At 37.1% G+C, this 22,046-nt stretch overlaps 1 protein-coding gene across 1 annotated transcript in view; it reads right to left on the bottom strand.

Moving 5' to 3' along the window:
• The window catches only part of Mcub (mitochondrial calcium uniporter dominant negative subunit beta), a 107,389-nt gene that overhangs the window by 11,703 nt on the left and 73,640 nt on the right, over window positions 1-22,046 (bottom strand). The window contains 3 exon segments of the mRNA XM_026379526.2: window positions 6,942-7,046; window positions 11,486-11,656; window positions 12,293-12,368. Coding sequence (XP_026235311.2) covers window positions 6,942-7,046; window positions 11,486-11,656; window positions 12,293-12,368 — 352 coding nt within the window.

Below are 22,046 nucleotides of genomic sequence, written 5' to 3'. Positions count from 1 at the left end.
ACAGAAAAACAATTGAATGAATTAAGGAATTCAGAACAGGACATGAATGAAAAATTTAATAAGAAAATAGAGATATTGAAAAAGAAATCTTGGAAATGAAACACAATAAATCAAATAGAGGGTTCAATTTAAAGTCTCTCTAATAGAATAGAAAATGCTGAAGACAGAATCTTACAGCTTGAAGACAAAGTGGCCAGCCAAGAACATTCAGACAGGATTAAAGAAAAGAAAATAAGTAACCATGATCAGAATATACAAGAACTCTGGAACATTAAGAGACTAAACTTAAGAATCATTAAAACTGAGGAGGGTTGTGAGATACAGGCTAATGGATTGGACAATGAGTATTCAGAGAAATGATAACAGAAAAATTTCCAAACCTTCAGAATGAAATGGACATCCAGATACAGGAATTATTCAGAACCCCAAATAGACAAGATCAATAAGGAAACTCTCCATGACATATGCCTAACATACAGAATAAAGATAGAATTTTAAAAGCCTCAGAAAACATCAGATCACATTTAGAGATAAGCCAATCAATATCATTGTTTCTCAGCACAAACTCTAAATGCCAGGAGGGCTTGGAATGATCTGCTTCAAGTCCTAAAAGAAAATAATTGTCAATCAAGATTGCTATATCAAGCAAAGCTATCCTTTAAAATTGAAAAGAAAATAAAAAATCTTCCAAGATAAGTAGAAAGTAAAAGAATTCATGACTACTAAGCCAGCACTATAGAACTTACTTAGAGAAATACTTCACATAGAAGAAATAAAAAACTACGGTAACTCATACAGGTAAAGATAACAATAGATAGAGAAGAGATAACAATAATAAATATTTATGCCCCAAATGTGGGTGTAACAAATTACATAAAAGAGACACTACTCAAACTGAAGCCTCAGATAGATCCCAGTACAATAATACTGGGTGATTTTAGGATACCTCTCTCATCATTAAGATAGGTCATCCAGACACAAAGAGTCAATAAAGACTCTTTGGACCTGAAAAAAAAATATTATCAATCAAACGGACTAAAAAGACATGTATAGAATATTTCATCTAACATCAGGTGAATCCACTTTCTTCTCAGCAGCTCATGGAAGCTTCTCCAACAGAGACCATATTATACAGTCCACAAAGCAACTTTTAGCAAACAAAGAAAAGTGATTCCTTGCGTCTTATCAGATTATAATGAAGTAAAATTAGAAATCAATACAATAAAATCCTACAGAAACTACACAACCAAATGGAGATGCAACAATACACTTCTGCATGATGAGTGGGTGATAAAAAAAATCAGAGAGAAATTTAAAAATTCTTAAGAACTCAAATGAAAATATTGATACAACATACCAGGACCTCTGGATTACTATGAAGGAAACTCTAAGAGACAAGTTTATAGCTATGAGTGCTTACATAAGAAAATCAGACAAATACCAAAAGACAACTTAATGATGCATCTCAAGGCCCTCGAAAAAGAAGAACAAACCAATTTCAAAATTAGTAGAAGGAAGATTTTTTTAAATAATTAAGAACAGAGCTGAAATCAATGAAATGGAGAATAAAAAAAAATATAAAGGATCAATGAAATGGTTCTTTGAAAAGATATACAAGATTGATAAGTCCTTAGCCAAACTAATCAAAAGAAAAAGAGAGAAGACCCAAATTAATAAAATTAGAGACATAAAAGGAGAAATCACTACAGGCATCACAGAAATCCAGTGGATCCAGTAGGGACCAATCTGAAAACTTAACTCCAATAAATTGGAAAATGTAGAAGAAATAGATACATTTCTAGACAAATATGATCTACCAAAATTCAATCAAGAAGACATACAAAAGCTAAACAGACCAATAATTTGTGATGACATAGAAGCAGTAATAAAAAGTCTTCCAATAAAGAAAAGCCCAGGACCAGATGGATTCTCAACTAAATTTACCTAATAACTTAAAGAAGAATTAGTGTAATATTCCTCAAGCTATTCCATGATATAGAAAGGGATGGAACACATCCAAGTTCATTTTTTGAAGTCAGTATCAAACACCAAAACCACAGAAGAACACAGCAAGGAAAGACAACTCTACTCCAATATCCCTGATGAACTCAAATGCAAAAATTCCTTTCTTTAAACCAATGTATAAACTTTACCTGATCTTGAACAAATATAGAGACCACAATTGGGGAAATTTGATCACTGACTAATTTTTTCAATGTATTAAGGACATTGATGATTTATACATAGATGCTTAGGATTGAACTCAGGGCCTTGGGTACACACATGTGTTCTATCACTGACTTATCAGATATGAAAATTCTTAATTAAATGTTAGCAGTATACAAATTCAAAATACCAATGATATTCTTCAAAGAACTACAAAAAAAAAAAAAACAGTCCTAAAATTCATTTGGAAGAATAAGAGCCCAGAATAGCCAAAGCAATTCTAAGCCAAACCCATCCCCTTCCAAAATGCTGGAAGCATCAAAAACCTGACTTCAAATTATACTACAGAACTATAGTATTAAAAACTGCATGGTATTAGCATAAAAACAGACACATAGACCAGTGTACAGAAGATAGAAACACAAACTTACAAAGATATAGTCATCTGATCCTTGAAAGAGGTGCCAAAAACATACATTGGAGAAAAAGACAGCCTTTTTAACAAATGGTGCTGGGAAAACTGGTTATCCATATGTAGAAAAATGACACTAGACCCTTGTCTCTCACAAAAATCAACTCAAAACGGATCAAAGACCTAGGAAACAGATCAGAAAATATGCAATTCCTAGAAAAAATGTAGATCCAACCCTCCAACATATAAGCACAGGCAGTGACTTTCTCAATGGGACCTCTAAAGTTCAGGACTATTGCCAACAATTCATAAATGGGATAGTATAAATTAAAAAGCTTCCACACAGCAAAGAAAACAATTAGGAATATGAAAAGAAAACTTACAGAATGGGAGAAAACCTTTGCTAACTACTATTCTGACAGAGGATTTTACCCAGAATGTAAAAAGAACTAAAAAACAAACACACACCAAAACCCCAAATTTCCCAATTAATAAATGGGCATGTGAATTAAACGGACACTGCTCAAAGAATACAAACAGCTAAAAAGAAATATGAAAAAATGTTCAAATCCTTTCTAGCATTTATTATTGTTTGTATTCTTGATGGCTTCCATTCTAATTGGAGTTACATGAAATCTCAGTATAGTTTTGATTTATATTTCCATAATTACTAATGATGTTGGACATTTTTTACACTGTTGTTGGGATTGTAAATCAGTACAACAAATATGGAAATAAACAGGATCCTCAAAAGACTAGGCATGGAACTACCATATAATGTGTCTATACCACTCCTCAGTATTTATTCTAAAGAATTAAAGTTATCATACTATAGTGATATATACATGTTTCTGACAGCACAACAGCTAAATTATGGACCATTCTACATGTCCATCAACAGATGAATGAATAAAGAAAATGTAGCATTTACATACAATTGAGTTCTATTCAAGCCATAAAGAAAAATGAAATTATGTCATTTGCAAGAAAATGGATGGAACGTGAAGCAAAATAAGCCAAACTCAGAAGGTCAAGGGTCGTAAGTTTTCTCTCATATATGGAAGCTAGAGAGGAAAACAGGAAAACAAAGGTCAGGGAGCAGAGATCTCATGAAATCAAAGGGAGATCAGTAAAGGACCAGGAGTTGGGAAGCGGGGAGGGAGAGGAGAACTACTGGGGAGTGATATTGGCCAAATAATATTGTACTATTATATGCATGTATGAATATGTTAAAACAAATCCTATCACTATGTATAATCATAATGTACCAATAAAATAATGTGGAAAGAGAAAAAAATGCTTGGGACTAAAAGTATTATAAATTTTGGGTTATATTTAAATTTTAGAAAATTCACATGGATATAATAAGATATCTTGGGTATTGGGTCCAAATTAAAATATAAAATTTTTTTCATATACACCTTATACACAGATGGAAGGTAATTTTATACTATATATGCACACACATGTGCATGTATAACACACACACACACACACACACACACACTCTCTCTCTCTTTTTTAAATAGTGCTGGGGATTGAACCCAGGACCTTTAACATGCTAGGCAAGTGATTCTACCACTGAGTTACACCCCTGGCCCCTACATGGTATTTTTAGTGCACCTGCGTTTTGACTACAAGCTTTAGTAGGAGGTCAAGTGTGGAATTTTCAATGTATGTCATATCAACCCTCAAAGTTTCACATTTTGGAATGTTTCATATTTTCATATTAGAGATGTTCAACCTGTTGTGAGAAATGAAGAGAAAATCTCTTTTTAAAAAATTAAGACTTCCAGCTGGGCACAGTGGCACACACCTTTAGTCCCAGTGACAAGGCCAAGGCAGGAAGATTATAAATTCAAGGCCAGCCTCAGCAATTTAGGGAGGTTCTAAAGGGTTATGAAAAATTAATATTCCTATAAAACAGCCCTGGGGGCAAATCAGAAAGACAGTGTGGCTTGGAAGGAGGGAGGGAAATTAGCCAAACATTAAACCTCGCCCAGTAAATCCTTTCCCCCTAACAATCTTCACTCCCCAGGGAAAACGCAAACTATCATCCCTTCCTGGATTCATCTTCAGCATCCCCACCAAAAGCAAACATTCATCCCTTCCCAATCACAATGGGTCCTGTAGGGAAGAGGCAGATATTGAAACACGGCCCTGGACTTTTACCCTTTCCCATTGCAGATGAGTCCTGGAAGGAAAAAAGCAAATAGAAAATAAGCAGTGAAAAAAATTCTGAGCTTTTCCCAGTGATGATGAGTTCTGGACTTCTTACAACTTCTTTCTTAACTATCCAAACCAACATGTCTGAAGTTGCTAATGATTAAACCACTCTCATTGTAAACTATAAAACTCAGATTCCTTCTGTAACTGGCAGGCCATTTTCGTACCCAGAAAATGAGCCCCTTTTAGTACATGATTGACTCTGCTGTGAAATAAAGGGAAGCTGCTGATCTGTTTGAGGTTTTCCATCTTGGCTATTTGTGTTTTCATAATGGTGCAGAAATTGTGTTGGTTATTTTTGCTTACAGATCCTATCTCAAAATAAAAAATAAAAGATACGGGATGCAATTCAGTGGTAAAGAACCCCTGGGCTCAAAAATCCAAAGGGGAAAAAAATTCTGATTAAAGCTTCCAGTTTCCAAACTGGCATTTATAGAAGCTTGAGAGTCCTCACTCCATTGTAACAGTAAATAAAAATCTAAACAAATGAAAATCAACAACTCTTCTTAGATCTGTAAGAGTTACTCTGGATACCATTTGACCAGCTATCCCACTCCTTGGTCTATACACAAAGGACTTAAAAACAGCATACTATAGTGAGGCAGACACTCAATGTTTATAGCAGCTCAATTCACAATTGCTAAACTCTGGAAGCAACTTCAGTAGATGAATGGATAAAGAAACTGTGGCACATAACGGAATATTATTCAGCATTAAAAGAGAATAAAATTATGGCATTTGCAGGTAAATGGATGGAGCTGGAGAACATCATGCTAAGCTAAGTAAGCTAATCCCCCCAAATCAAAGGCTGAATGTTCTCTCTGGTAAGTGGATACTGATCCATAATGGGGGGCTAGGATATGGGATGAGTGGAGGAACTTTGGATGGGACGAGGGGGGAAGGGGGGAAGGGGGTAGGAAAGATGGTGGAATGAGACAGACATCATTACCCTAGGTATATGTATGATTGCACAAATGGTGTGACTCTACTTCATGTACAACCAGAGAAGCGAAAAATTCTGCTCCTTTTGTGTACAATGAATTGAAGAGCTTTCTACTATCATGTATAACTGATTTGAACTAGTAACAACAGTTACTAGTATGGCATTATGTAAAAATGTGGATGTGTAACCGATGTGATTCTGCAATCTGTATTTGGGGTAAAAATGGGAGTTCATAACTCACTTGAAGCTAATGCATGAAATATGATATGTCAAGAGCTTTGTAAGGTTTTGAACAACCAATAAAAAAAATAGGTGTTTGATATTAGATATATGAGCTAGATTACTACATAAAAATAAAATAACTATGATTTCTTTTGTCTGATATACATATATTAGAAAAGAGATGTAAGAATTTTAGTGGATACTCAATGCATTGATTAATCCTTGAATTCAGATTTTATTAAAATAAAGACTCCCATTTATGTTAAAAAAATTTTTTTTAATTTTAAAAAAAGTTATTCTGGAGATCTGAGGAGTATCAAAACTTAAATGCTTCAGCAACTCAATAAGACCCTGTCTCAAAAAATAAAAAGGGGTAGGGATATGGCTCATTGGTAGAGTTCCCCTGTGTTCGATCCCCAGTACCCCCTACCACACACTCACACAAAACTGAGAACTGAGGTTGCAAGACAAACCACTGTCCCCCAAATTGAGAAGAGAGGTAGATACAGAGAATCACAGCACGGGAGAACAGAAAACATGAGCAGAAACCTGCAAAGAACTGATACCAGAGTGGAAACACCTGACTATAACTGAAAAAGTTCTGGAGCCTCAGTGTAAACAACTCTTTTGAGATTTAAAAACTCAACAGGCCCAGTCTTGGAGGTCATGCCCACATTTTTGTGAGTTTTACCTGTTGGAGCTTTACCAGATTCTCACAGTAAAACATCAGAGAAAAACTATCCAGCTTAAGGCAAGAGAAAAGTCACATTGTGGAATACCTCAGGGAATTCTGGGTTTTGTTTGTTTGCAGTCCTGGGAATTGAACCTGGGGCCCATGCCTGTTAGGCAACACTTTACCTCTGAGCTATATCACTAGTAAGAATTCTGTCTATACCAAGTTCTGCTTAATACCCTGTAAAAGTCAAGGCTAAAGGGAAAAGTTAAGGTAGCTGGAGAACTGTTGTTTCTTACCTTTTTGAGGACACTGTACATCATATTCTATCTTGTTAATGACTAGCTTAAAATCTTTCATTAGCAAAACATCCATCAAAGTTGAGGCTGGAATCTCATTGCCATCTGAAAGGGAAGGCATAACGCAAAAATAAGTTTTTGTTTTAGAACAACAAGAACCATTTCCCAACACACAAAAAACAACTCACTCAGGTTTTTACAATATAGTAGTGGACATCTGCCTTTTGGATGATGCCCCTAAACTCACACTATTGTCACTGAGGGAACTTCTCCTTTGCTTCAGCTCTCATTTCATAGAACCAAAAGAAACAAGCAGGTGCTCTTCTCCCACTGTACCAGCTGGATTGGAGCCCAGGTTAATGTCCTCGGTTGAAACTGTCTCAGCAAATTCATGCAAAGATTCAGGGGAGGTTGGAACTCTCAGCAGGACTGGGGAGGTAGAAGAGGCAATATCTAAAGGGTGTGTAGGGATTCAGCTTGATCTCCCTGTGGCCACCTTGAGGTACAGCCTCCACTTTGCTCCTGGGCAATCTTGGTCTGTTTTCCCCACATGTTTCCCACATGCTATAAATAGACAAAACCACTGGGTGTGGTGGCTCTTGATTCTATTCCCAGCTACCTGGGAAGCTGAAACAGGAGAATGGCAAATTTGAGGCCAGCCTTAGCAGTTTAGCAAGACAGCATCTCAAAATGAAAACTAAAAAGGGCTGGGGATGTGACTCAGAGCACTCCTAGGGTTGGAGGAGCTGTTAACAGCAGCAGGTGAAACCAATGAAAGATTTTCATATTCCTGAACATATACTAAAACCTTGATTTAAATCCTATTACAGGTGATCACCTACAGCTACCACATATTATCCTACTCCCTTTTCTACAGTCAATGTCGGTTCAACTTAAACAACTTAAACTTCCTCTCCAAATTTTTATTATAAAAGTATTCTTAGTTCCAGGCTCAGCAGACAACTTTCCAACCACTCTCTTAGCTTTACTGCTGGTACTTACAGAAATCTGTCCTAGGATCTGGTCCTTTTTTCTGGCAAGCATCTGCATCAACTTAATAAACACTTTTATTTTAGAAATCTCTTGGTCTCAAAAGTTTTTAGTTTAGCACTAGCGACATTTCAGAAAAAAATATCTTGGAAATTTTTAACCTCATGTGCTTTTGCACAGCTTCTCATATAGCCAATCTTTATTTTATTTTATTTTTTAACTAAGCTTTAGTGCAACTCAGACGTTAAGAAAGCAAATTCATTGAGCAATAAGCAGAAAACTGGTGCTGGGTAGAGACTTCTCTTTCTAGCATTTTTTCCTACAGAAAAGTCCACATATACTACATTACATATAATAAAGTCCAGGAAAATGCTGGATGGATATTTTATCCTGGCCAGATGTTGGCTTGGCTGCATTCAACCACAACTATTTCAGCAACGTTAATATGTGTACCAGCACAAACGCTGCTAGTAAAATCAGGACGAACCTGATTGCCTGCTTCCTATCTGACTCTCTGTGGTTCTTTTGTTCTATAAGACAGCATGTCAAGTCTACACCTGGGTCTGTTTCTAGAATTTGGCTGTTTGGGTTCCTGTTCATCAGTTGGAGTGAGATCATTTTCCTAAGAATTGCCAAATAATGCAGCCCACACAATGGGCAAAACTGTGACAGGCTCAGAACACTCTTTTCAAGCCCAAATTAAACACAAGCAAATTCCACCCACAGAGTCTCTTAAAAAAAAAAAAAAGTAGCACGCTAATTGTTTTATCTGACTTTCCAAGTGTCATTTAAAAATTTATATCTAAATTTTACATTTAAACCAGTTTCTGAAAATATTACTATAAAAAGAAATCAACTGAATATGGTTTCTCAGATGAGTTACTACATTATCCTTTATGCAAACGTAAGACATCACAAGATTGACAAGAAACATTTTCAAGAAGCTAATGACAGTATTGAATTTTTTATATATTCTTGGGCACTATCCACTTAAATCTCCAATAATGTGTTTTCTCTAGATCCAAAGAGCCCCCTTTTCCTCAATCTCTTAGAGAAAAGTCTTAAAGTCTCTGCTTTCAAAGGTATTCAAATTAATTTCTGGAACAAATCAGGGTAAACATGGTTCATTATTTTTACCTCTCATTTCATTCATTTAGCAAATACTTATCAAGTACCTATCACCAGGTAAGCGCTGCTCTGAGCCAACCCCATCTGAGTTTTAGGTGTGCATCTGCCTGTCCCTGGAAGCTCAGGAAGGCAAGCCTACCCTGCAGGGAAAGCACGGGGACACCAGGGCTGGGGCTGGGCGGTTGGGGGAGTGGGTCTGTCTATATAGGAATGAAGTACTGAGAAGTTCACTGTGGCCACAAGGCTAAAAAACTTACTTTCTGATCCATGTTCTAGCAGGCAGAAAGCTCCCTATCCACTTAAATCTAAAGTCCTTACAACAACTGACAAGCCTTTCCCAACCCTTCTCCTTCCACCCAGCTCCCTCCTTAGAGCCATGGAGGAGTCTCCCCTTCAGAACTCTCCACTCATCTGCAAGGCTCCTCATCTGCCAGTCTTCACTCAGATATGACCTTGTGAGAGCCCCACTCTCCTGCACTCCCACCCCCTACTTTTCTCTCTCCATTACAATTATTTAGTATAATATATAATTTATTTATTTATGTTATTTCTTTCTTTTCCTAAAATGCAAGCTCCAAAGGGCAGGAGTTTTTAATTCTCTTGTTTTCTATCTCTAGCATCCAGAACAGTGCCTGGCCAACAAATATTTGTTGAATGAATAAATTCTTTAATCTCTATTTTTCTAACTTCTGTATCTATCCCTTAATTGGTTTTAAACTTAGATAAGAAAAATGTTCATTTTCTTTTAAAAACTGCAACAGTAATTTAATTTTTAAATAAGTTTACACTAAGCATTTAATATTATAATAAAACAGCCGCAAGCTAGGAGCAGTGGTGCATGTCTATTATCCCAGTTGCTCGTGAGGCTGAGGCAGGAGGGTGTTAAGTTCAAAGCCAGCCTCAGAAAAAGCAAGGCTTGGGGCTGGGGATGTGGCTCAAGCGGTAGCGCGCTTGCCTGCATGCGTGCAGCCCGGGTTCAATCCTCAGCACAAACAAAGATGTTGTGTCCGCCTAAAACTAAAAAATAAATATTAAAAAATTCTCTCTCTCTCTCTCTCTCTCTCTCTCTCTCTCTCTCTCTCTCTCTCTCACTCTCTCTTTAAAAAAAGAAAAAGAAAAAGCAAGGCTCTAAGCAACTCAGTGAGACCCTGTCTCTAAACAAAACACAAAATAGGGCTGGGGATGTGTCTTAGTAGTTGAGTGCCCCTGAATTCAAGCTCTGGTAAGTCACCCCAAAATAAATAAATAAAATAAAATAGCGCAGATTAATCAACTCATCTATATCTGTACCTCTCAAAGTTGGACTGGGGCAAATTATTCTTTATTTTAGGCAGCTGGTCTAAGACCATTTCAAACCATGAGAACATAACAGCCACAGCCAAAACTTAAAAAGTCTAAATAACAAGTCACTTCTTCTAGTATTAAAATATATATGTATAGTTTTTCCCTCAGAATGAATTTTATCAAAAAAAACATACTACAGGGCTGTGGCTTTGGCTCAGTGGTAGAGTACTCACTTCGAATATGTGAAGTACCGGGTTAGATCTTCAGCACCACATAAAGATAAATAAATAAAATAAAAGTATTCTTTCCATCTACAACAACAACAACAAACTAGGCTGAACTGGGATGTGGTAGTGAATGCCTGTGATCCCAGCAACCTGGAGGCTGAGCTATGAGGATCACAAGCAGGTGAATCACAAGTTCAAGGCTAGCTAACAACTTAGGGAGACCTAGTCTCAAAAAAAAAAAAAAAAAAAAAAGGCTAAGGATGTAGGGAAGTGTTAAAGCATCTCTGGGTTCAATTCTCAGTTCCTAAAAACAATAAAACCCCCAAACAAAACAAATACTAGGCTATAATTGCTTTATAACAAAGATAAATATGCTATTTGTATATTTTTTATTCACTTGCTATTTTCTTTTTTTAAAGAGAGAGAGAGATAGAGAGAATTTTAATATTTATTTTTTAGTTTTTGGCGGACACAACATCTTTGTTTGTATGTGGTGCTGAGGATCAAACCCAGGTCACACGCATGCCAGGTGAGCGCAATACTGCTTGAGCCACATCCCCAGCCCATTCACTAGCTATTTTAATCACTGAAGCTACATTTCATCCTAATTGTTCAAATTTTACTGAAAATTTAAAATACTGGAATTTTTTTCAAGAGAAAAAAATTTCAGATTAAGTTTATGAAGTAATTAAATTTACATGAAACTTATTCCATGATTTTTTTTTTACATTCACTAAAGTTACATTTTAAAATAGTAAGGATATGTAACAATAAATGACTCAGTAAAGGCTAACCACCTATCATATAATGAATTAAAGAATGGAATTCTGTCTAGTAAAGTAAAGAACCAAAACAAAGTCTCAGAAGAATAGAGAGAAGCCTTTGGACAAAGTTGCAAAACAAACATGTATCTACCTGCTGAGAAGACAGCTGCAGTTTTGACACCTTTGTCTTCATTTTGTATGTCCTGAAGGAATGAACCAACTGTTGACAACATCGGCCTGACTACAAATTGACAGCGCTCTCTTCTGGATGGCAAAGTCAGTGTTATCAAAGGAAGACCGTGTCTATAATGAACTGTAATTTCTGTTGAGGAAAAAAAAAAGATGGAAATAGAGGAATTGATAAAAGAACTTTTTAAAAAGAACTTTAAAATACAAGAATTCTAAAGAGAATCTTTAAATATATAATTTGTAAGTCTCTGAATTTGGGCTGGGGATGGTGCTGAGTGGTAAGGCACTTGCTTAGCAAGTGTGAGACCCTGAGTTCCATCCCCAGTTTTGGGGTGGGTGGGTGTGGGTGTCGGGTAGAGTGGGGGAGAGAAAAAATGAAAGGAAGATGGAAGAAAGTCTGTGAATTCCCATAAAATTGTGCCTTGCTGGGATAGCACCTTCAATGTCCTATAGTCTACACAGGCCCCACCGTTCTGTAACACCTCGCAGTACCTTGTACCACACTGGACTGTAATGATCTGCTTAATGTCTTCACATTACACAGGCAGTGTTAAGTTTTCAAGAGCGGAAACTTTCCCACTCATCTGTAACTCCTGATTGCTGGGGTGTTGGTCTGCCAAAAGACATCACTGGATACATTATGGGAACAGAACCTAGTGGTAGTGGGACAGGTACAGGAAAAGTCCATTTTGCTCAAACCTCTCCACTCCCGCTTTATTTGAAGGAACGGAAATCAGTTAATGAGTCAGAGAGTGAGAGGAAAGCTTACCATCAGGTGGCTCTGCTGTGCTATAAAGGCACCGTGGGTAGGAGTTCAGATTTTCATGCATCTTCACACAAAAAACCTGTGGGAAAGATTATTTTCTTTTTTAAAAAGTTGGAAAGCTGAAATAAGTGTCTTTATTAGGAAATCATTTTAATCTTATATGATAAGCACAATAAAAAATTCAATTTCCTAAATATGCCCAGGTAAAACTTTCATTGAGAAAGCTGGGTATGGTGCACATGCCTGTAATTCCAAAGGCTTAGGAGGCTTGAGGCAGGATCATAAGTTCAAAATCAACCTAAGCAACTCAGTGAGGTCCTAAGCAACTTAAAAAGGCAGTGTCTCAAAATAAAAAATTAAAAAGCTCATGTGTGAGACAATGCAAGAAGGTTTAGAGGAGAAATAATTGGGTTATGAGAGCCTTAACCTAATCAGTACATTAATTTACTGATATGGATTAACTGGGTGGTAACTGTAGGCAGGCAGGTTTGGCTGGAGGAGGCTGGTCTTTGGGGATGTGCCTCTGGGGTACATTTTTTGTCTCTGGAGAGTAGAATACGATGTTTCCTGGTGGCCATGCCCTAAGCTGCTTTCTTCTTCCACCACAATGTTCTGCCTCACCTTGGGCCCAGAGCAATAGAGCTGGTCATCTATGGACTGAGACCTCTGAAACCATGATTGTCAAATAACCTTTTTCTCCTCTAAAACTGTTTTTTCAAGTCTTTTGATCACAGCAGAAAAAAAAAATTGACTAAAAACAGGGTATATACACTATTAACAAAAATAAAAAAGATAATGATACTGACTCAAATGATGTTTCATTATGTTCAAAATCAAGAGTCTAATTAGTACATCAAACAAAACATTCAAATACATATTTCTAGTATTAAACACATCATAGGCAATTAGTTGCAGCAAAACATCATCTGTCACATTAATTTAAGACTGTTCATTTGAATTTTATTTCTAAAATTATAACACACTACCAAGATGAGAAAGAAAAAAGCTGACTACTTCTTAAAATAGATGCAGCTCCCAATAAATAAACATACATAAGAAGTCTCCAAGTTTGGATTATGAATATTGTGATAATCTTATTTTTAGTGAAACCACATAAAACAGAGAAATGTAGCCACTGCAAACATATCAGAATTAATTATTGAGATTAAAAAAAGTTTAATTATATAAATAATTATGCATGTATAAAAGTCAAATACAGAAACATTAGGGGGGTGGTATAAAACTAAAGCCCCTCCCTTTACTTCTCCACAATCCCACAGCTTTTTCCCCAGAGGTAGTCACTTTTAGTTAGTGGTTTGGTACATATCCTTTCAGACTTTTTTCTGTACATTACCACCTTTACATGTATTAAATCCTATGCTAGAGTCTGAATAATGCTAAAGACAGTGTGTATCATGTTCTTGGATGCTAATGATCTCTCTTTCCTAATCACAGTAGTACTCAGCTTTTACTGTGCTGGTGATGTTTCTTGGTTACTATTGAGGAAGTCATTTTAAAAGGCTCTACCTGACAACCAGAAAATGATGAAAGAAGGCACAGTGGCCAGAAAAAATAGCAGGGCTTTCTCAAGCTTTTGCTTGTCTTAAGAATCACATGGAGGTCTTGTTAAAGATAGATTCCTAGGCCCCAATCTCAGGGATTTTTTTTTTTTCCTCTAATAGGGTGATGTAGAATATCTGTAATTTTTAAAATAAGCTCCAAGGTTATACTGAAGTTTTAAGTGTAAGAACCACACTTTGAGTAGCTGGGCTGTGGTAGACCCTCCACACCCTTCAGGGCACTATGCTAAATTTCTGCATGGATTAGAATTTTGAATTCCAGATTGTAGTGTCTGGTCAACAGCTGCTGCCTTCAAATGGTATCCAGATATTAGAGCCAAAGATGACTCAGCTTCTCTTTTATCATATATCTTTGCTAAATAAAATTCTAATCATTTCACAGCTGAACTTAAAACCCCTTAGCCTTTTTTCTACTTACATAAAGTAGAAAGAACTGTGATGTTAGAATTGACATGGCAGGTTCTAAACTCAATTCAGCCACTAAACTTCTGAGAGGTCACAGATAAGTTATTTGACGTCTTTGTGCTTCTCTTTTCTCAAGGAATTGAATGGGTGTTTCAGTCTATGAGCCTACTATTTTATCATAGCATGTCATAAACTGGGTGGCTCACGTGAAACAAAAATTTATTTCTCACTGTCCTGGAGGTTGGGAAGGCAAATATCAAGGTACTGGCAGATTCAGTGTCTGGTAAGGGCCTCTTTTCGGTTCACAGATGGTGCCTTCTGTGTCCTCCCATGGTGGAAGGCACTTGGAAACTCTCTGGGGCTCTTTATAAGGGCCCTAATCTCATTCACAAGGGCTATGACTTCATGACCCAATCAACTCCCAAAAGTCTCAACTCCTAAGGCCACTAGTTTCACATATGAATTTTGGGGAATCAAAGATCCAGATGGCAATGGAAATGATAGTGTCTGTCTTACAAAGCTGATATAAAGACAAAATGAAACAAAGTACTAAGTACCAAGTACAGTTTATGAGTCCAGCAGGTACATCATGGGTCAATTACCTCCAAACCTTTGTCTGTGTCCTCAAAGGCACTTAATGCAGGAACCTGGGCCCCAGCCAAATGAACTACTTATCCATTGACTTGTTAAAGTGACTCTCTGTCCAATCCTGCCTAACAAAATCCTGTCTTTCTTTCAAAATCCAACTTTAATGTCATTTCTTCCTTCTGTATTTGATGATGGTCCTTGTAAAGAACATAGGTTTTGCAGTCAGAACCAGGCTGGAATCCCGACTTCAAGATACCCCAGTGGCTGTGATCCTTGATAGGCAGCGGTGGGCTCAGGAAGATATGGGATGTAAGAAAAAGAAGAGAATAAGTTTGGCAATGAAAAAGTGAGCCAGGGCTATCATTAGAAGAAGGTGGAAAGGAAATATTAATGTGGAAAAAAATCTCTTTGAGCTTCACTGTAAAGGAAGACAGGTGTGAGAATTTTCAGTACCAAGTCATTTATGTCAACTCCAAACAAAATGGAGCCAGAGTCCAGGAAGGGTTGCCACACACATATGCCTATGATGAAAACTGTGTAAGGAACTCCCTGACACTGCAGAATCCCACATGAACTACTTTAACGAGGACACTTGCCTGACAATGGCCGTCTCTATCAATGAGCTGACCCTGATTCTTGCAACAAGCCCCTGCAACTAAAGATCTTTGTTTCAAAATGGCCTGTGCATATTTCTCCTTTTTGTCTTTAAAAAGAGTGCCCCTTTTGCCTCACCTCCCTTGGTCTGCCATAGCATGTGTATCCTGGATCGCCATGCCTTTCAATCCCAAATACTCTTTGCTTTGGAGAGTCAGTTGGTCTGTCATTTATTTTAGGCTGACAGAGGCATTAGTAGAGAGATGTATAACGGTCACATGTTGGGGCCAATGACGAAGATTTTGATTGGCTTCTAGATCTATATCATATTCTTAAAATTTATTTATTTATGTATTTTGGGGAATAAATAAATAAATAAATAAATAAATTTTATACTGGGGAACTGAACTCAAGGGCACTTTACCAACTATCTTCCCAGCCCTTTCTATGTTTTATTTTGAGATAGGGTCTCACTAAGTTGCCAAGGCTGGTCTCAAACTTGTTGTCCTTCTGCCTCAGCCTCCTGAGTCACCACGAGTACAGGCATGCACTACCATGCTCTGCTCTACATTGTATTTTAGATCAGACGTCTTGTTTATTAATTAAAGATACAATTTCCACTTAAGATGGTGGGTAAGTACATGCTCTGAAAAGACATTAATGTGACCTCAAGGCCAAAAGCAAAAGAGAAACACAGTGGAAAGCAAAACTCAAGTGAAAGTTCAGTTGGGTTCTTGTTTCTACAGAAGAATATGTTTCAATGGAAAATTCTGCATTGTCCACAGCACAGCTTTCCAGGTTTTCAAATCCCACCCTTCTTTATCAGCTTAGAGCCATTTTGCAACTATTTGTAAACTACAGGTAACTGATAAGTTTGTAAATCCTAGACAGTCTGGTAATGATGTAACTGACTTTCCTTTTGTGGAAACACCAATTTTATCTCTATTTACAGTTCTCCTTAACATTCCTATCTCCATATGAATTTCTATTGTTTTTAATTTTTCCTTTTAACCAGACAGACTATCTATCTGGCTTCTTCATATCATAACTGTAGAATAAATTCTTTAATCCATGTTCATTTTTATATTACTGGCACAATAATAAATAAATATCTGATGCCTGAAATCCCAGTTACTCAGGAGGATGAGGCAGGAGGATTCCAAGTTCAAGGCCAGCGTGGGCAACTTCATGAGACCCTGTCTCAAAATAAAAAATAAAAAGGGCTGTGAAGTTCAGTGGTAGTAGTGCCCCTAGTGCATTCCTTAGTACCACAGATAAAATAAATTTATCTTGTCCTCAGTTCCTGGCAAAGAGTCTGTAAGATGTTTGTAATTTCCTCGGTGCTTGGAGCCTCTTGTGTTCTAATGAGGCAACTCTTATTGGGATCCGAGGTAGCTTTCAGGATGGGGGCTGGCTGCCAGAAAAACCAAGCCTTGATTAGAAACCTCAAACTTTCAGTTCTACTCCCCCAACTTTTAAAAGGGAAAGAGGTTGGAAATTGAGTCAATATATCTCTAATATCTTTGTGATAAAACCCACATAAAAGCCCCTTAGATATCAAGGGTGAGAGGACTTCTGGGTTGAACACTCCATGTGCTAGGGAGTGGGTACCTTGCCTCACAGCACAGAGACTCCTGGGCTCAGGCCCTTCTGGACCTCATCTTAACTACCTCTTCATCGGGCTGTTCATTTGTAATTCTTCATAATATCCTTTATGACAAACCAAAAAATGTACGAGAAGTATTTTCCTGTGTCCTGTGAACTGTTGTAGCAAATGATTGAGCCTAAGAAGAGACACATGGTTCACAGCCATGGGTCTGGAGTATAAGAGACCCAGGACTTGGGATTGGCTTCTGAAATGGGGACAGCTTAGTGGCACTGAGTCTTCATCTGTGGGATCTGATGCCAGTGCCAGGACTGAATTGCAGGATCGCCAGCCTGTGGCTAGGGAGCTGGGGAGTTGGTTGTTGGTGTGATGGAAAACCCCACACATGTCAGAAATGTTCTATAGATAGAAACAGATCATAGTCATCCCTATGGGGATTGTGATATTTCTGAAAATTATCTTTTAATCTCACAGAATAGGAGTAATAGTTTGACTCTCTGGAGATAGCAGACACCAAAAGTGGCCCACGATGAAACCAAGCCAAACTTTCCAGCAATTCTATGGCCTGATCTGTGACATCTCCAGTCACATCGTTGCAAGATCCCAGGACAGGGACCACAGGCTGTCAATCTAAGAACTTTTTCTACCCTCAGACCATATGGGTCCGGCTGAAGCAACATAAAAATATTGGCCAGGAACGGACAAATAGAGAATGAAAGACAAACTTACTAAAAGTCTGCAGTCCAGAATTTTAAAATATGTAATTAAATGCTAAGAAAAAACAACATATTATTTTTAAGGCCAATTCACTTTAACTAAAATAAAAATAAGACTTATACAAAACTGGCTTTAACATAAATTATATTTAGGGCTTTCACAAAGATAAAAGGGATAATTGGTTTTAAAAATGAGTGACTCTGATCAATTAAGCAGGATTTCTAGAAATGAAAAATATAAATGTAAAAAACCTGCGTAAGTACTAGATAAATTCTAGACAGGATTAAGTAAGCAGAAAAGAAAACTAATATTTCAAACTAATATTTCAAAACTAATATTTCACCAGGGACAGAGAGCACAGAAGTTTGTAGCAGGAAGTTTGAGAATACAAAAAGCAACAAATTCTTGCACATTGCTGGGGAGAATATAAAATGGTACAAGCATTCTGGAAAAGGCTTGGTAGTTTCTCATAAATTAAACATACAGTTAGATGTGACCTAGCAGTTCCACTCCTGGGTATTGATCCCTGAGAAATCAGCAAAAATGCTACTCCATTTCTTGCCACTAGAGTGCATGCTTCCTGGGCGCAGTCTGGGAAGCTGGAACCAAGCCATTACAGAAGGAGCTCAGTAACTACACATTGAAGTAGCAAATCTTCCCTAGGAGATGCTAAGAAAAATTACTTAAGGCTGAAGGAAATGAAAGAACTTTTAGATATGCAAGATCATAGCTTCTTTCCCACAGATCTTTAGCTAAGAAACTTTGTGGTTAGAAGGAAACTAAACCCAGATGTTAGCAGAATGCAAGATGACACTGTTAGGGGCCAAAGTGTGTCCTCTCCTAATTCATACAAACTCCTAGACCCCTAGTACCCGATAATGTAACTGTATTTTAAAGAGGTTATTAAGTGAAGGGCAATGGTAAGGTCCCTAATGAAACATGACTGTGTTGCTCATAAGGGGATTTGGACAGAGACATGTGTATCCAAAGAGGAAGGACCATGTGCTGACAAAGGGAGAAGGCAGCCATCTATAAGCCACAAAGAGGCTCTGTGACACCTGGATCCTTGACTTCTAGTGTCCAGAACTGTAAGAAAATTAATTTCTCTTGTTAATCCACCTGGTCTGTGGTATTTTGCTAAGGCACATACAAAGTTATAAAATATGTTGGTAAACTATGAACTGTAAGAAATTTTAAATAAATTTTTTGTGTTAAAATGAAGAGTTGGGATGTAGCACAGTGGGAGGATGCTTGCCTAGAATATGTTAGGGCCTGGGTTTGATCCCCAGCATCACAATAAAAAAAAGAGGAGAGAATTAAATAAGATTTGGTATGTTATATCCAGTGGATCCCCAGAACATGTGAAGGTTCTTGCCATGTTTAGGAGAAGGGCAAAGATAATGAAAACTTGAGACTATGAAAAAACAATAATTAAGTTCATGTGTATGTTAGTATAGTTAATAGTATAGTATATGTATAGTTTCTAGTAGGATAGAGAAAATTAGAAGAACAAATATTTTCAAGGAAAGAAGAAAAAAAGGAGAAAAACATATGCAGCAAAAATCATTTTGGAAAATAGAGAAAATATGTATTCACAATTCTACTAGCCCCTGACTTTTTATGCCAACTTTCTACAGATGGCTAGGCTCACAGTCATATGGTCAAAGGAGAGCTGATCATTACATTTGGTAAGTATCTATTCACCTTGTTAAAAACTTTTTATAAAATAACAGGTCTTTCAACTCTTATTCTATGCATGTAACAGCAGTTACTGTTTACCTGTTGGACATTTCCATTACTACTCCTAACTTCATTATTTTCCTCGTCAGAAAGAAATACATGCTCATTTGAGAGCATTTGTGAAAAAGACAACAAAAATGATTGACACCATCATCTAGAATTATTCATTAGCACTGATGGATATCTCCTAGTTTATTTTCTAATTCATTTTATTAATTTTTTTTTACCATTACAACAAAATTCTAACATCTTTGCATATAAATGCTTGTTTACATTTTTATCTTTTTAGGTTAGATAGTAGAATGATTAATAGGTCTAGAACCCTAATAATGTATCAAACCTTTTGGAGGCCAGGTGTGGTGGTGCATGCCTATAATCCTAGCAGCTCAGGAGGCTGAGGCAGGCGGACTGAAAGTTCAAAGCCAGCCTCAGCAACTTAGCAACACCCAGTCTCAAAAAATAAGGGGGGATGGGGTGGAGATGTGGCCCAGTGGTTACAGGCCCCTAGGTTCAATCACTGCTACCAAAACAAAATAACTACACTTATTTTGGGAATATTTCCTTTATTTTCATGTTGTTTTTCTCAATCCTATGCCAGGTTAGTAGTAGTCTGAATTCAAACAAACAAATCTTCATAAAGTTAAAAATCCAAAATCAAACAGTAACACACACTTGAGCATCTTTGGAGATACAAGCCTCCCTCTAGGTGCCGCCCGCCCAGACAGACCCACCAGCTGTTTCACTGGACAGTTGAAGATTCTCAACAAACACCTCCTAAACTGACTCACTTTTTCCTCCATAGACCTGATCCTCCCTTATGTCTCTGCATGATGAACTGGAACCACTGATTGCTACTGTTATAGTAGTTATAGTTGAGGGTCTGATAGTTGAGATCAATTTATCTGTCTATCTATCTATCTATTCAATCAGATAAAACCTATCTTTCTGGTGGTATCTATCTAGAGATTGTGAAGCCAGAGAGAATGGATTCAAGAGATCTGTTTTTTTTAAAGCGCTTTATTTTTTAGAGCAGTTTTCAGTTCACAGAAAAACTAAGCAGAAAGTACTAAGAGTTTCTATATATCACACCCCTACTCTGTCCTAGCCTCAAGTACCATCAACACTCTGCACCCAAGTGGCACATGTATTACACTCAACAAACCTACATTGGGACACCATTATCACCCAAGTCCACCGTTTATGTTAAGGCTGACCCTTGGGATACCCAATGTGTCCTTGGTGCAGTACATTTTACAGGTTTGGACAAATGTATAATGACATGTATCCATCACTATAATATCACACAGAATAGTTTCACTGCCCTAAAAATCCTCTGTGTTCTGCCTGTTCATTCCTGCCTCTCCTGTAACCCCCGGCAACCAGTGATCTTTTTATCATTGCCATAGGTTTGCCTTTTCCAGAATGTCATATTGTTGGAATCATAAAGTAGGTAGCCTTTTCAGATTGGCATAACTTGGCAATATACAATCGATGTTCCTTCCTTTCTTTTTTTAAAATTTTATTTGTTCTTTTTAGTTTTACATGACAGTATATTTTGACATTTTATACAAAGATGGAGTATATCTTATTCTATTTAGGATCTTGTGATTGTATAGGATTTGGAGATTCGTACTCATATATGTACACAGAAAAGTTGTGTCAGCTTCATTCCACTGTTATTTCCTATTCCTATCCCTTTTCTCTTCCCTTTATCCCCCCTTGTCTAATCCAATGAACTTCTATTCTTCCTTCCCCTGTCCTTATTATGTGTTAGTATCTACATATCAGAGAGAATATTCGATCTGTGGTTTTGGGGGATTGGTTATTTAGCTTTTAACATGATAGTCTTCAGATCCATCCATTCCCTGACAAATGTCAAAGTCATTCTTCTTCATGGCTGAGTAATATTCCATTGTGTATACACACCAAATTTTCTTTATCCACTCATCTGTTGAAGGGCACCTAGGATGTTTCCATAGCTTAGCTATTGTGAATTGAGCTGTTATAAACATTGATGTGGCAGTGTCATTGTAGTATGCTGATTTTAACACCCTTGGACATATTCTAAGTCAAATGGTGATTCAATTCCTAGTTTTTTGAGTAATCTCCATATTGCTTTCCATAGTGGCTGTACCAATTTGCAGTTCCAGCAGCAATTTATAAGTGTACTTTTTTCCTTACATCCTCACCAACATTTGTTGTTGTTTATATTCTTGATAATTGCCATTCTGACTGGAGTGAGATGAAATTTCAAGTGTAGTTTTTAATTTGCATTTCTCCAATTGATAGAGATGGTGAACATTTTTTCATATATTTGTTGACCATTCATATTTATTCTGTGAGATGCCTGTTCAGTTCCTTTGCCCATTTATTGACTGGGTTATTATTTTTTTTGGTGTTAAGTTTTTTGAGTTCTTTCTATATCCTGGTGATTAATACTCTGAGGTGTACGTGGTAAAGATTTTCTCCCATTCTGTAGGCTCTCTCTTCATGCTCTTGTTTCCTTTGTTGTGAAGAAACTTTTTAG

The sequence above is a fragment of the Urocitellus parryii genome, chromosome 10 (genome assembly GCF_045843805.1).
Source record: "Urocitellus parryii isolate mUroPar1 chromosome 10, mUroPar1.hap1, whole genome shotgun sequence".
Taxonomy (NCBI): Eukaryota; Metazoa; Chordata; class Mammalia; order Rodentia; family Sciuridae; genus Urocitellus; species Urocitellus parryii.
This window is presented reverse-complemented; position numbering and strand designations above follow the sequence as displayed.